This window comes from Canis lupus, chromosome 2, assembly GCF_048164855.1.
Source record: "Canis lupus baileyi chromosome 2, mCanLup2.hap1, whole genome shotgun sequence".
Classification (NCBI taxonomy): Eukaryota; Metazoa; Chordata; class Mammalia; order Carnivora; family Canidae; genus Canis; species Canis lupus.
The window spans coordinates 53,812,805-53,828,007 of NC_132839.1; the positions used below are offsets into that span (position 1 = coordinate 53,812,805).

Consider the following 15,203-nt stretch of genomic DNA (forward strand, 5'->3'; position numbering starts at 1 on the left):
ATTCACACTGTCAAGACAGATGATAAAGTTACTTTATTTAAGATAGCGTGGTATTGGCAGAATCATTGGAGCAGAATAGATCAGAAATAGATTACACAAATATGGTCATTTGATTTTTTACAAAAGAGATAATTTAATGGTTTTGGAACAGTTGACTATGTGGGGAAAAAATGAACCTTTATTCACTCTACATGTCATAAACAAAAAATTAATTTGAAATGGGTCAAAGACAAAAATGTAAAACCAAAACTTGGTTCCCAGGATCAGGTCCCACATCGGGCTCCCTGCAGGGAGCCTGCTTCTCCCTCTGTCTGTGTCTCTGCCTCTCCCAGTGTGTCTTTCATGAATAAATAAAATCTTAAAAAAAACAAAATAATAAAGCCAAAAATTGTAAAATATCTACAGGAAACTAGAAAAATTTCTGTGATCATGTTTTAGGTAAAGATTTCTTAGAGTACCAGAAGCACAAGCTATATTTAAAAAAAAAAAAACGTTTAACTCTGCTCTTTGGAAAACGCTTTAAGGAGATTAAAAAGACAAGCCATAGATGAGGAAATACTTGCAAAGCACATGCCTGATGAAGGACTGGTAACCAGAGTATATAAAGAACACTCAAGCTTAATTAAATTTAAAACAGCAAACAACCAAATTTAAAAATGAGTAAGATATTTGAACAGATACTTGACCAATAGATGGCTGATAAGGACACAAAAGGATAGGATAATTAGTTCTTAGGTAAATGCAAATTAAATCACAATGAGATATCACTGAATATTTATTAGAATACCTGAAAGTAAAAAGACTGATGATACTTGGCACCTCTGTCTGGCTCAGTTAGAAGAGCGTATGACTCTTGAACTCTGGGATTGTGAGTTCTAGGCATAGAGATAACTAGAAACTTTTAAAAATAAGCAAATATTCTTTTTAAAAAAGGCTGACAATACCAAAATGTGGATGTGTAGAAATTTGAACTCTTATACACAATGGGAATGTAAAACAGTACAACCACTTGAGAAAACAGTTTGGCATTTTCTTCAAAAGTTAAGCACACACCTACCATATTATCTACAGATTCCACTCTTAGATGTTTACCCAAAAGAAATGAAAGCATATATCCATATAAAGGTTTTTGATTAATAAATAAATAAATAAATAAATAAATAAATAAATAAATAAATAAATAAATAAAGGTTTTTGATTGCCTCTTTATCTGTAATAGCAAAATTTGGAAACCAAACATCCATATCCAGTTGAATGGAGAAACTGGTACATCTATACAATGAAATATTCTACTTAGCAATAAAATGAGATTATCTACCATACATGTAGCAACAGAGGGGAATCTCAGAAGCATATGCTAAATTAACAGCTAGATTCAGAAGGCTACATACTGAATGCTACCATTTTTATATACTATTTTGTAAATAATATAACCATAGGGAGAGAATCAGATCAGTGATTGGAAAATCGGGAGAGAACTAACTTACAGAGCAATGTAGGAGAACTTTTGGGATGATAGAAATATCTTGATTATGGGGATGATTACACGATTGTATAAGTTTGTTAAAATTTATTGAACTGTACATGTTCAGTTCTTCGGGGAAGTTTCCTGTCCTACTTGCGTTCTGTCTGAATGGGACAGTTTCTTCGGGGAAGAAACAAAAGAAACAAAATCCCTATCCTTGGGGAGCTTACAGAATGGGGAAGAGGCCAGCACACAAAATAGAAGAGTATTTCAGGTGGTGAGAGAGGAATGGGGCAAGGGAATAGGGGAAGGTGTGAATTTTACAATATATAAAATTTTACCTCAGTGAACCTGACGTTAATAAAATTACTTTTCTGTGGCACCTGGCTGCCTCAGTCAGTAGAGTGTACAACTCTGGATCTTGAGGTCTTGAGTTCCATCCCCGTGTTAGGTGTAAAGATTACTTACAAAATAAAATCTTTTAATAAATAATCACATTTCTTCTTTTCAGGGTCTTACTTTGGAGATATACTTCCATTCCTACTTCAGTGGAAGATTTGGGAAAGAAAGAAAAAGGAAAGAGCATCTCACTGTTGTGCTTGGAGGGTTTGCAGAAGATATTCAGTGCTGTGCAACAGTTCTATCAGCCCAAGATTCACCACTTTCTCAGGGCTCTGGGTGAGCTTTTCAGTTTTGAATAAATTGGCTTCATCTGGGTTTCTTATTCTTAACCAAACCTCTTGATTCTATTTACTAATCTACCACACGACATCTGAGAGCAGGTCCCAGTGTTGCTAATGAGTGACATCTAGTGGATTCAGAATTAGCATTTACTGGATTTTACACATGACCACAAATAGTGACTGGAAATTGGAAGATAGTGCTAAGAAATTGCAGAATGTTAGGAATATATTTAATTCTGCCCCCAGACCTTTTTTTGGCATTCTAAAATTTTAGTTTAATATTAAAAAGCCAAAAAAGCATAGTGAGTCGGTCCATTTCAAAGAACACATTCTTTTCCCTTTCCTAGATGTCACAGATAATGAGGGAGAAGAGGCGGAAGGCAGCGTCAGTCACAGAGCAGCATTCCAGATCCGGCAGTTTCAGGTAAGTAGCCTTGGCAAAACGCTCTGCTTGCCTGAGGGCCCCTGCAGAGGGACTGTTAGCTGGGCCAGCTGGTGGGAATGGGCAGACAGAACGCAAGTAGGACAGGATTTCTTCTGGGTCATCATCTAAGCCACAGGACATAACTCTGCTGAGTGGAAGGTAACGCCTGTAAAAGGATTCTGGGGAAGGGGACACCTGGATGGCTCAGTAGTTGAGTGTCTGTCTTCAGCTCAGGTCGTGGTCCCGGGATCCTGGGATGGAATCCCACATCGGGTTCCCTATAGGGAGCCTGCTTCTCCCTCTGCCTGTGTCTCTGCCTCTCCCTCCCTGTGTCTCATGAATGAATAAATAAAATATTTTTTAAAAAAGGATTCTGGGGAGGATGGGTGTGAAAGCCACCCCAACCTGCAGCACTGTTGCCTCCAAGAATTACTGTTTGAATCGATATGAAGAGATAGCCAGGAGCCCATTAAGGTATGGAGTGTGTCTTTGTTTCTGTGCGTGGTATATTTGACTTAGTCAAACTGCACAGACTGGACAGTGAATCCTGTTTTTTTCTTTTTTCTTTTTTTTTTCTTTTTTTTTTTTTTTTAAGGATTTTATTTATTTATTCATGAGAGACACAGGCAGAGGGAGACACCTCACAGGGAACCCAATGCAGGACTCAATCCCAGGACTCCAGGATCGCGCCCTGAGCCAAAGGCAGATGGTCAACCGCTAAGCCACCCAGGCGTCCCAGCCTGTTCATTTCTAATCAGTAGTTGTCACAGTATCAGGATTTTCTGTCACAGAGGATTTCTGTATTTAACACATAATTTTTTTTAAAGTTTCTGCTCTGTGCTAGGGACTGTTCTAGGTGTTGGGGATGTAGCAGGAAACAAAAGAAACAAAATCCCTATCCTTGGGGAGCTTACAGAATGGGGAAGAAGCTGGCACACAAAATAGAAGAGTATTTCAGGTGGTGAGAGAGGAATTGGGCAAGGGAATCGGGGAAGGTGTGCAGGCGGGGCTGGGGCTGGAGCTAAATCGGAGGTCAGTAGACAGGCCTCAGGATGTCATGAGCTACCCTCAAGAGTGGGTGCAGTATTCATTCCTAACATGTTTGGCAAGAAGTTAGAGTCCATAGTTCTCAAGAGGACACTTGGATTTGTGGTCAGGAACGGGGTAGGAAACTGCTTGTTCAATCCAGGTTTATTTTCAGATTTTGTGCTCTGAATTTTGGTAGCTTTGAATCCTTTCTGTCCCAGCCTTAGGAATCTCTGGCTATATGTCTCTGCTCCATGACAGGAACATACCTGCTGATGTCTCTGTGTTCCTTTTTTTCCCAGAGGTGTTTGTTGAATTTACTTAGCCAAGAGGAAGACTTTGACAGCAAAGAAGCCCTCCTCCTCGTCACTGTTCTCTCCAACTTGTCCAGGCTGCTGGAGCCATCCTCCCCTCAGGTAGAAGCCCCAGCTCAGTCCCACCAGCAGCCCTCAGAAGGCCAGGAGTGTTGCCTCACAGGGTTGAACTGTGTGGTTCCCTTATACATGGATTGTTGGTTCCCTTATACATGGACTGTTCCTAATACGGTACAGAACTGTAAATGTATTTTCTCCTTATGATTTTCTCAATAACCTTGCTTTTCTCTAGCCTACTTTATTGTAAAAATACAGTATGTAGTACCTAAAACATACAAAATAAGCATTGATCGACTATACCATCAGTCCGGTTTCTGGTCAGCAGGGGGCTGTTAGTAGTTATGTTTTTCATGAGTCAGGAAATTCTACATGGATTTTTGGCTTGGCCAGGGGTCAGCGCCCCCAGCCCCTGCTTTTTTTTTTTGCCCCTGCATTTTTTAAGAATCAACTGTATATATTTCAATGTCTTCTTTCTTTCTTTTTTTTTTTTTTTTTCAATGTCTTCTTTCAAATTCATTTTTAAGTAATATAAGATCTGGGTAGTATTCCTTTTCTTACATAGTGTTTCTACCATGACATAATTATCTGCAGCCATACAGAACAAAAACATACTGCTTTTTGTTTGGCTATTGCCCTGACCCTTGTCAGCAGTAAGCACTATAGAAAAAAAAAATCATGTTTATCTTTGGTGCATCCAACCTTCTAAGCTTGTATGTTTACTCACTCTTGGTGTTTGCTCCTTTCTAACATGAAAGTGTATTCATTATCATGAAGGTAGCTGACATCGAGCAGTTTTGACTTTCTTAGCAAGGGTAGCTGGTATGGAGTTTGGGAGAAATTCAACAAAAGGTGGTTAAGTCAGAAAGCATGTCTACAGTCCCAAAGCAGAAACAACTCCGTGGGATGGGTTGTGTGAATATGCATGTCAGTGTGCACACATGTGTAGGAATGTGGACCCCATGAGCGTTCACACACAGAAGAGAAGGGCTGCATTTTGTGGGTCTGTTCTGTTCAGGGGTGATTTCCTCAGAGGATGACAAAGAACATCCTTGATGCCTAGGGCCGTGTGCTCCTACCACATCTGCTTCCTGATCTGTGAGGAAGACTGGCTCCTTGTGTGAGCCCTCTCTTCAGGAAGAGCTAGTAGCCTGGGAGAATGGCAGTGTATCCGAGTGCTGAAAAGCAAGCCTGAGCTTCCTATTGGAGATCCCGGCAGCCCAAACAAAGCCCCCCTTGCTGGCTACTCCCTTCGTCTTAGCACCACGCTGCTCCTCCCCACCTTACTTTCTGCTTGTCATTTTTGTGCTGCTACTGCTGCAGCAAACAGAGCACTAGCAAGGAGACAGCCACAGGGAAATGGGGCCTGGGAGATCTGAGGGAAAATAGGCAGATTTAAAAGGCTCATATAGACAGGAAAATTTTTTAATTCAAAACTCATCACCCACCATCCCCATAACTTCAGATAATCTCTTTCCAATTTTTTTAAAATCTGGTTTTGAGTGGGTAATAAAGTCCTATGATTTGAAAACTGGAAATTATTAGTTTTGCAGTGAGTAGTCCCCCACCTTTAACTGTCCACCTCCACCTGTTCAAGTCTTTTCCCCAAATAAGTGAATAACCTTTTTTTAGTTTCTGGTGTATCCCTCAAGAGTTCTTTATTCCTACAGAAGCAAAAACAAATATAGATCTTTATTCCCAACCCTGTTGTCCGTCTTCACCCAGAAGTCTGTTTGCATCCTGCTTATTACATTTAACACCGTATTATAAAGACCTTTTTATATCGTTCACAGAGACCTTTCAGAATTAGCTTCTGAATTTATTTTTTACCCCAGTAGATCAAAATTTGAGTTTTTACTTGTCACTCTTTACTTAGGCATACTACCTCTCATTGCCTTTGTAGCTGAAAACCTGTCCCAAGGAACTGCCAAAGCGCTGAGCTGGAACAGGTATCTGCAGCGCAGGACGCTGCCACCAAGACCTTAGGCCTCCTATCCTTACCTGAGAAAACTCCAGCTGGTTGTTTGCCTTTCCTTTTTTTCCCTACTCCTTTCTAACCTCTGGCCTTTTGGCTCCTAGAAGCTGATTCAGGGATCTCCATTAGACTGATCTTCTTACAGATACGGCAGTTGTGGAGAGTGTGAGGCATGGAAAAGGAAGAGGCTCATCAACCCCAGGCTGTGGTCAGGAGGGGAGAGGAAGCTTGGGACAAGAACCCAAATGACAGGACCTTCAGTCCTTAATGAGGCTGTGAACTTTGAGAATTGAGTCATATGGTATTATATTAGGAGAGAAGGACCAGTAATTCTCATAATTTTGGACCTATTTTTAATGCTGATCTTAGTAAATGACCACTTTAGATCCAAGCACATGTTTGGGCAGGTGATAAGAATTGGAAAGGTCTAGAGCTCTTGTAATCTGAACACTGAGCTCTGTCTGTCTCTTCACATGTTTCTTTAATACCTGTGATATCTCCAGTTTGTGCAGATGTTATCCTGGACATTGAAGATTTGTAAGGAGAACAGCTGGGGTAAGTTTCCTTCCTTGTTTCCCTGTAGGCTTTATGTAAAATCATCATTATCAAATAGCATTTAAAGATGGAAAGGTACTCATTACCTAGTCACCAGAGTGACCAAAATGAAAAAGCTGAAATACCAAGTGCAGAGCAGTTGGCCCTCTCATTCACCACCGGGTGAAGGCCACGATGTAGCCACCCTGGAAGACTTGGCAGCGTCCAGTTACATCCAGCAGTACCACCATGGGGACACAAGGGACAAATTCTGCAGGCAGAGACAGACTCACGTGTCTGTCAGCAGTGGAGGGGGCGAGGGAGTGACAGTGTGCACACATAGTGGAACACTGAGCAGCAGTGAGAATGGTAAAGCACCAACACAACATGCAGGAATTGCACAAACATGTTGTGGGACCAAAGAAGCCAAACACATAAAGAGTACTTCCTGCATGATTCCATTTAGATAAAGTTCAAAATCGGACACAACTAGATGTGATGGTAGAAGTCAAGATAGCAGATTCCTTGCTGGGGCGAGTGAGGTAGAAGGGGATTTCTGGGGTGTTGGTAATGTTGTGTTTCTTTATCTGGGTGCTAGTTCCCAGTGATAGTGACTGGTGAATAACAGGAAACCTCTGCTTTCTTTGTGCCTGTGGACAGATGCACCTTTGTGGGAGAGCTGCCTTAGGTGGACTGTGTCCAGCACTGGGATAGTATATATAGGATGTGGCAAGCTGTGTTTCTGGTTTGGCATCTTGTACCTTGAAGACTGACAGGGTTAGAACTTAACCTTTTAATTTTCTTTCCTTCCCACCGTTAGAGGATGCCTCATTTTGCAAGGGTTTGATGAATTTGCTCTTCAGCCTCCATGTTTTGTACAAGAGTCCTGTCACCTTGCTGCGTGACTTGTCCCAGGATATCCATGGGCATCTTGGAGACATAGACCAGGTAGGTACCACAGCTGTCGCCACAACTCTCCGAGTGGGGATAGGAGCCTGGGGCCAGCCTTACTGCAATCACATCTCTCTCTGCCTCCTTAGGATATAGAGGTGGAGAAAACAAACCACTTTGCGATGGTGAATTTGAGAACAGCTGCCCCTACTGTTTGTGTAAGTGTGGAACCCCAAGCCATGGGAAGCCGCCTTGCCATTCCTTCCATTTCGTTCCACGTAAAGAGTAAATGGTTGTGGCTCAAGTCCTGAGGCCTGTTACCTGCTCGCAGGTGGCCATGCTTGTTACGTTTAGCTGTGCATGTCCTGTAGCTGTGCACAGGAGCCATGCCAGGCCTTCTTTTCTTTCACAGTTACTTGTTCTGAGTCAGGCGGAGAAAGTCCTGGAAGAAGTAGACTGGCTGATCACCAAGCTTAAGGGACAAGTGAGCCAAGAAATTTTATCAGGTAAGATGCATTCGGGGTAGAATCCCAAGGATTATGGTAAGAGAGAGCCCACCAAAATCCAAATTGGACTGCTGCATAGAAGTGCAGCTCAATTTGTTTCTCAGTTTGAGCCAGATTTCCAGTGTGATGGAAAAAAAGCAGATCATAGTGTGACTTATGATAGAATGGCTATCGATTCACTCTGCACGATGAATTGCATGCTCGTTGTCCCTACAGGTTTCCATTTAATCATGGATAGCTGATTTCTAAATCTTCTTCACTTTAACTAGGAAATAAGGTCAGTGGGTTTGAATGTACCAATTTCATTTCCTTTCAGAAGAAGCCTCTTCTCAGGCAACCCTACCAAATCATCCCGTGGAGAAAGCCATCATCATGCAGCTGGGAACTCTGCTTACATTTTTCCATGAGCTGGTGCAGACAGCCCTGCCATCGGGCAGCTGCGTGGACATCTTGTTAAAGGACCTTTGCAAAATGTACACCATTCTCACGGCACTTGTCAGATACGTGAGTATCAGAGATGACCTGAGTCACTGCTGCTGTGCTGCCCTAGCCAGCTGGAGACTAGGCCAGGGCAGCAGCTTACTGCTGTGGAACGCCCCTGCATAGAGCTCTACCACCTGGGCAAGTTGTGGTTTGATTCTGGTTTGGTCAGTAGGTGGCAGGTGTCTCAACAGGCCAGAAAAAAACCAAGTTGATGGCATAATTCTAAATCTGCTTGTAGAGGCCTTGGCGTTGGGTGGGGGGGGGGGGGGGGAAGGGGGGGCTTCTTTATGTGTTTGGCTTCTTTATGTGTTTCACTTCTTGAAGTGAAGAGGATTACACTTACAGGTGTGTGTGTGTAAGTATATGGCATCTAATTGATGGTGAATACCTCCTTCAATGCTTCTGAGACTTAATCTAATCTACAGCTATAGAATTCAGTCCAACTCCTTATTGCACACAAAATTACACTACCTTTTTTTTTTTTTTTTTTTTTTTATGAGAGAGACAGAGACAGAGACACGGGCAGAGGGAGAAGCAGGCTCCCTGCAAGGAGCCCAATGTGGAACTCAATCCTGGATCCTGGGATCACAACCTGAGCCGAAGGCAGACACTCAACCCCTGAGCCACCTGGGTGTCCCTTAATTACACTATTTCAAACCAGTCTGGGCACTAAAGAGGTGTTTAGTCCTCCTTTTGTTCTTTAACAAGTCAGTGTTAGATGCCTTATTACAGGTCAGGTACTTGGGTGGGAGAAAGGTGTTTTTGTTTTTTCTTTTTTAAATACAAGGCATACGCTGCCCTGAGTTTGAGCTAATGCTCCCTGGTGTCTATTAACAAGGACCTCTGCTCTTGCAGTGTTTTTAGTCCTCAGCAGACATTCAGAAGGTGATGATGAGAACTAAGTGACTTAGTTCTGATTCTTGCAGTGATCCATCTTTTTTTTTCTCTTCTTCCTGTTATTGGTAGGTAGTTCTCTGAACGTTAGATATTTTTTTTTCCATGGGGTCAAAAGGTACCTAAGTATATGATTGCAAGTGGAAAAATAGTGGACAGAAATCAGGTATTGGCAGTTTTTCCATTTTCATTTGTGTGTGAATTTTTAATAAAAATGTGGGGACATAAAGCATTAATGCAAGTCAAAATGTTTCAGTGAACACGTTTCAGCAGTTCAACTTTATAACAATTATAAATAAACCTGTTAAATTTTTCTGAACAATGCCAGCATTTGGATTTTTTTAAAACAAGTAAATTTCTTATTGATGGCAGCTAAATGGTGTTTGTAGCATTTTTATCATACAGTAGATTCCATCCATTCACTATACTTTTCTAACTGAGTTGTCCTACATGCAAGTACGTGTTTTTAATGTTGTCTGTCTTCTGTGCTGTTCCTGTAAGTTTGCTATTAAAATACATTAAACTATAAAAAAAACTATAAAAACTATAAAACTATAAAAAAAACTATAAAATTATTAAAAAAAAAATGCATAGACAGCCCAAGAAAGATGGTAGACTACCGTGTGATGTCCCCAAACAGCAGTGCAGCCATCTCTGAGAAGGTACAGCTCTGGCCACATGATGTGGCTCCTAAAATTCTGTAGTGGAAATACTAAAAGCCTCTTCTCTTTACTGTCATTGTTTAAAGGAAAAGACAGCAAAGTCATTGGTTTTTTTAGATGCAGGGGCCATCAGCCTGAAGGATTTTTTTTTTTTTAATTTTTTAATTAACTTATTTATTTATGATAGTCATCAGAGAGCGAGAGAGAGAGGCAGAGACACAGGCAGAGGGAGAAGCAGGCTCCATGCACCGGGAGCCCGACGTGGGATTCGATCCCGGGTCTCCAGGATCGCGCCCTGGGCCAAAGGCAGGCGCTAAACCGCTGCGCCACCCAGGGATCCCCAGCCTGAAGGATTTTTAAAGCAGTAAGCTGAACCAGTCAGAAACAGAAACCCTTCATTGCCTGTTGTCTAGGAGGCTCAGGAGCTTTGAGGAGGGGCAGAGGAAGCTTTGTGGCTAGGATTCCCCATAAACGTGTGTGCGCTTGTTTCCTTTTCCCCCCTCCTGTCAGCTGCAGATCCCACTCCCCTAGCTCACTGACTCACCTGTAGATGTCGTGATGCTCTTAGAGGACCTAGGCTAAATCTGGGAATCTTTGGTATCTTAGTATCTGCAGGTATGTCAGAGCTCCGGAGGAATTCTGAAAAATATGGAAAAGCTGGTGAGTTGAAAATTCCTTTCCTAGGAATGGGGGAAGCCTTCTGTTCCTACAGTTAAATTGATTTCCTTCTCTTTTGCTGCAGGTGAAACTGTCCGGTTCTCATCTGACCCCCCTGTGCTATTCTTTCATTTCTTACATACAGGTAAGCGATTCAGAGTCAATATCCCAATAGATCTTCCGGTAGGGAAGGATTTCTTGTGTCCCTAGGGGACTGCCTGACCCCTTGAGCCCAGCGTCCAGGCAGATTCTTTCCTACTTACCATAAGCTAAAGGCACCCACTTGGGACCAAGCCAAGGCTTGAGGTTTTTGCAGCAAAGAAATCTTTAATTATACAAAGAAAAAAAGTTTTTCTTAATTTGGAGAAAGTGTTTGATAGGCTTGCATTTGGAGCAGGGAAGGAACACGCATGCTTGAGCTGTGACTTAGTTCATTTCTGGGTGATTCTAAATTCATGCCATTGGCCATCCTTTGGTGTGTGAGTAAAGTAGCAGCGAGCCCATGGGCCAGATGGCACAGTGTATGTGGGAGTAGCAGCCCTTTCAAGGAGCGGAGGGCATGTGGGCTGTTTCTGCCAGACAAATTAATGAAGTTCTCCTAAATAAGGTAGTAGGGTCTTTTAGGATTAGGAGAAATTTTAAATATCCTCTGGTCGCAAATACCACCAGGTTCTTGTGATACCTGAGACACTGTTACCGTTGGCTTAAACCAGGGATTTTAGGCCCCTGCATTATTGACATCTCTTGAGCCAGATAATTCCTTGACTTGGGGCCTCTTCTGTGCATTCTGGAACATTTAGCAGCATTGCTGGCCTCCACCTACTAAATGCCAGTAGCGGCCCCAGTAGCAGACATTCAAAAACGTCTCTAGAAATTACTAAATGTCCCAAAAGGGCAAAATCACCCCCAGTTGAGAACCTCTGGCTTAAACGCATGAAAACACATGGTCTCCCGAGGTCCCTTAGTCCCTGAAGTGAAGAGGATTGCAGGGCAGTTACTGATTGTCAAGGAATCAATCAGATGTGCACTAATGGGTTAACCTGGGCCAAGAGTCTAGAACCACTTGTTAAAGCAATCGATTATAACCACTTTTATAGCAATGCCCTACTTGCTTTCCGCCTATGTGTTGTGCACAGACCTTGTTCTCTGTGAAATGTGCTTCACGAGCAACCCTAAAAGACTAATGAATGGTTCCATTAATTACAGTTCTTATCTAGAAACCAGGATTGCATTTGTCACATCTTTCAGAGAGCTATTTATTCTCTTAGAGCCCCTTCACCACCACCACCATCACTCCCACCCCAGCCTTGGCTCTCAATGGGAAGAAAGCAATGAAAACTGGTACTTTCAAACCCTTAGCATCCTGCTCAGAGCTGTGCACCTGTCCAAGATGCCTCTTCTAGCCCTCCTGACCCAGCAGGAATGGGCAGTCCCCGCAGTGGATAGGGAGTGCTTTAAGGAGTTTCAGCAGGGTTCCATCGTGGGTCCCACCTCTGGAGACATCTCGCTTCCCATTTGGTCACACGGGTTCTACGGTGCCTCCCTGACCCTCTCTTAAAAGGGCCCCACCCTCCAGCCTGGCTAGTAGTAGAATTCTTCACACCAGGCCCTCTGGAATCCCTGTCATTTCTCAGTTTCCAAAACGTGCCACGTGGACTAAGCCTCCTGCCACTCACATGGTTGCAGTGGTACAGTTCTCCCTATTTCCAGGTCTCTGTTTTTGATCCTCTTACCTGTCCCATGGGGCAGGTGTGTTCATTCCTAGCAGGCACAGCACATCCCTCCAGGTAGTCTCCTGTATTTTGTGTAGCCCTCCTGTGGCACGGGTCTTGACTCTCATCTGCCTTATCCTTGGTTCCCTTTATTCTTTCTCCAGGAGCTCTTTAGTCTGCAATAGTTACAACATAGGGACGTGTTCCTATGACCTATAAGCCTTTCTCAAGTACATAACCACCTGGCACACAAGACCTGTCTGGTGTCTGCCTTTAAGTGAGAAGATAGCAGGCCCTGGGAGCACTCTCTGGCTTCCTCTCCTTTATGGAAACCCTCTGAGCCAACTGCCAGTTGGGAAATCACTATTCCTGCCACCATCCTGACCGTCCCCACTGTGACCATCTCTGGACCTCGCCAGTCCCTTGGCTGTTCTGGTATAAGAACAGTCAGTCCCGCCTTCCATACGCTAGTTCTTTTTAAGATTTTTTAAATTTATTCATGAGAGACGCAGAGACCCAGGCAGAGGGAGAAGCAGGATCCCTGCGGGGAGCCCGATGCAGAACTCAATCCCAGGACCCTGGGATCATGACCGGAGCCAAAGGCAGATGCTGAACCACTGAGCCATCCAACTGCCCCCTCCCTATGTGCTAGTTTTTAAGACCAAGACTGTAAACCTCCCTCCAGCAAAAACCCCAGAACATCTGAGGATCATAAATGTCAGAGTGTTTTCCATCTTCCAGCATCTGCCGTCCGTTCTCTTCACGCAGACTTGATTCCTTTACAAGCCCCCATATTCTGCTGCAATCCCCTTTTTAGAACATTACCAACAGCATCTTCAGGAATGAGAGAATTTGTCTCTGTGTTTTTAGAACAAGAGTCAGAGCCTAACATGTACGGGAGAGAAGAAGGGGAAAGCCCCGGCTGTTGCCACGGCCATGGTAAGCAGCCGCTGCTCGCACAGCAGCCCCGGGGAGCTGTGGAAACGGCAGGGACAGAGGCTGATCACACAGAGCCCACGTGCAGCAGGATTCCATTTATAGAAGGGGCCTGGGACAGGCAGAGCTAGAAACAGCGTGGATCAGCGGCTGGGGGGTGCCTGCTGAAATGGTCCGAGATTCCTCTGAGGTAACGAAAATGTCCTTTGATCAGAGTGGTGGTTGCACAACTCTGTGTACTGACCACTAAGCCGTGCAGTGTCGATGGGTAAACTGTGGCACGTGTGCACTGTAATCGCAACTGTGATTTTACAGAAGTGGGGGAGCTGCTTCTCTGCTCACAGGTTTTGTGTTCAGAGGGAACATCTTTCTCCTCTGAACCAAAAACCACACAGTTTTCAGTAAGCACCTGATGATCTTAAGCTTTCTTTAAAAATGACTTAGGATTCTCATTGGGAAGGAATTGTTTTAGGAAAAGTTAATGAGCCCAGAAGATGCTCCTGAGAGGACATGGAAGAGGTGAGGCAAGAGCAGGGACCAGGGTGTTCTAGGACGCTGCTGGCAAGGGTGGCTGTCCAGTCTCGGCAGCTTGGCAATAACCACTGGATTTCAGGAGCTGCCCTGGTGCACTTTCCAGTTCTGCTTGCAGGGAGTGGAGACTAAGGCCTGTGTACAGGATGGGCCTAGCAAGGCCTCAGATGCACACTAAGTGGACTGGCGAAACCGGCTATATAAATGCATTTATTAGAAAAATAAACTTAAAAAAAATTTAAAATAAGTGGATTTATACTGTAGAATACGACAGAGGCAAGAGGAACACACAAATTTAAATGTTCACATACACAATTCTCTCCAAGATAATGTCATTCCCATCCCTTTTTTCCCTCACATCCTCGATATGGTCCTTCTCTGTCAGCCAGCCTATAAACACTAAATACTGAGAAATTACAAACCGGATTCAGGGCCATCCTTATGGTCCTTTGAGATTTGACTGCCAGAAATCCTAGAGTATTGGAACATAGGGAATCCCCCTTTGCTTGGAAGGCTACTAAATGCTTCAGAGGACAACTCCAAAAACCCTTGAACCTGAAACTTAGGTTTTCTCCTCTTTGCCCCATAGGCCCGAGTCCTTCGGGAAACCAAGCCAATCCCTAATCTCATCTTCGCCATTGAACAGTATGAAAAATTCCTCATCCACCTTTCAAAGAAGTCCAAGGTAAACCTGCTGTTCTTTGTTACTATTTCCATTTACCTGGGCGGGGTCCCAGCCCAGAGGCAACACAACTGCCTCTGGGGAACTGGGGAAGAAACTAGAACCCTGTTCTCTGTTTGTGACCTGATGACCTGAATCCAGACATCATGTAGGAACTAGGAAAACCAGGTCAGGAGGGTGTGCATGCCTGGCGGAGAGGCTGAAGGGCCTGTCCTAGCCAGAGGGAAACGTGCCCACACTGCGATTCTGTCCTAGGTGAACCTGATGCAGCACATGAAGCTCAGCACCTCAAGGGACTTCAAGATTAAGGGAAACATCCTGGATGTGGTTCTTCGAGAGGACGAAGATGACAACGAGGTCAGTGCCTGCTTCGAAGCTGACCCCTCTCCTGCCTGATGGCAAAGCCTGGCTGGGAGCAGCATGGAGAAGGCTGAGACGGTCAGGCATGGCCAGAACCAAGGCCTGTCACAGAAGTCACCCAGAGTGGTGCACATTTGGGGTAGACCTTTCTAGAAAGGGGGCAAGGACACCAGTTCTTACTGTGGGTCTTCCCCCGTGACCTTCTGAACTATTAGGAAATTACTAGCCCCAGAGTTACAGCTCCAAAACCAGTTCAGTTCCTTTCCCTGCCACCCTTTAGCTGTATGGCTGCAGCAGGAGAGCCAGGGAGCTCGGGTTTGTCTGAGATGGAAGTCAGTGAAGTTTACGTGAGACACCCTCATGTCTGGCTTCTCAAACATTCCGAACCTTTGTGCTTCCAATGATCACATT

General features: G+C 43.9%; 1 protein-coding gene across 6 annotated transcripts in view; it reads left to right on the plus strand.

Moving 5' to 3' along the window:
* FANCI (FA complementation group I) overlaps window positions 1-15,203 on the plus strand; it is a 74,556-nt gene that overhangs the window by 58,347 nt on the left and 1,006 nt on the right. For 5 of the 6 annotated variants that reach the window (XM_072799706.1, XM_072799726.1, XM_072799725.1 and 2 more), the window contains 13 exons: window positions 1,977-2,143; window positions 2,496-2,572; window positions 3,901-4,014; window positions 6,448-6,499; window positions 7,299-7,426; window positions 7,519-7,587; window positions 7,782-7,875; window positions 8,192-8,379; window positions 10,521-10,574; window positions 10,657-10,716; window positions 13,154-13,222; window positions 14,340-14,435; window positions 14,688-14,789. In XM_072799706.1, coding sequence (XP_072655807.1) covers window positions 1,977-2,143; window positions 2,496-2,572; window positions 3,901-4,014; window positions 6,448-6,499; window positions 7,299-7,426; window positions 7,519-7,587; window positions 7,782-7,875; window positions 8,192-8,379; window positions 10,521-10,574; window positions 10,657-10,716; window positions 13,154-13,222; window positions 14,340-14,435; window positions 14,688-14,789 — 1,270 coding nt within the window. The remainder of the gene's footprint in view (window positions 1-1,976; window positions 2,144-2,495; window positions 2,573-3,900; window positions 4,015-6,447; window positions 6,500-7,298; window positions 7,427-7,518; window positions 7,588-7,781; window positions 7,876-8,191; window positions 8,380-10,520; window positions 10,575-10,656; window positions 10,717-13,153; window positions 13,223-14,339; window positions 14,436-14,687; window positions 14,790-15,203) is intronic. The other variant, XM_072799724.1, reaches the window with a different exon arrangement.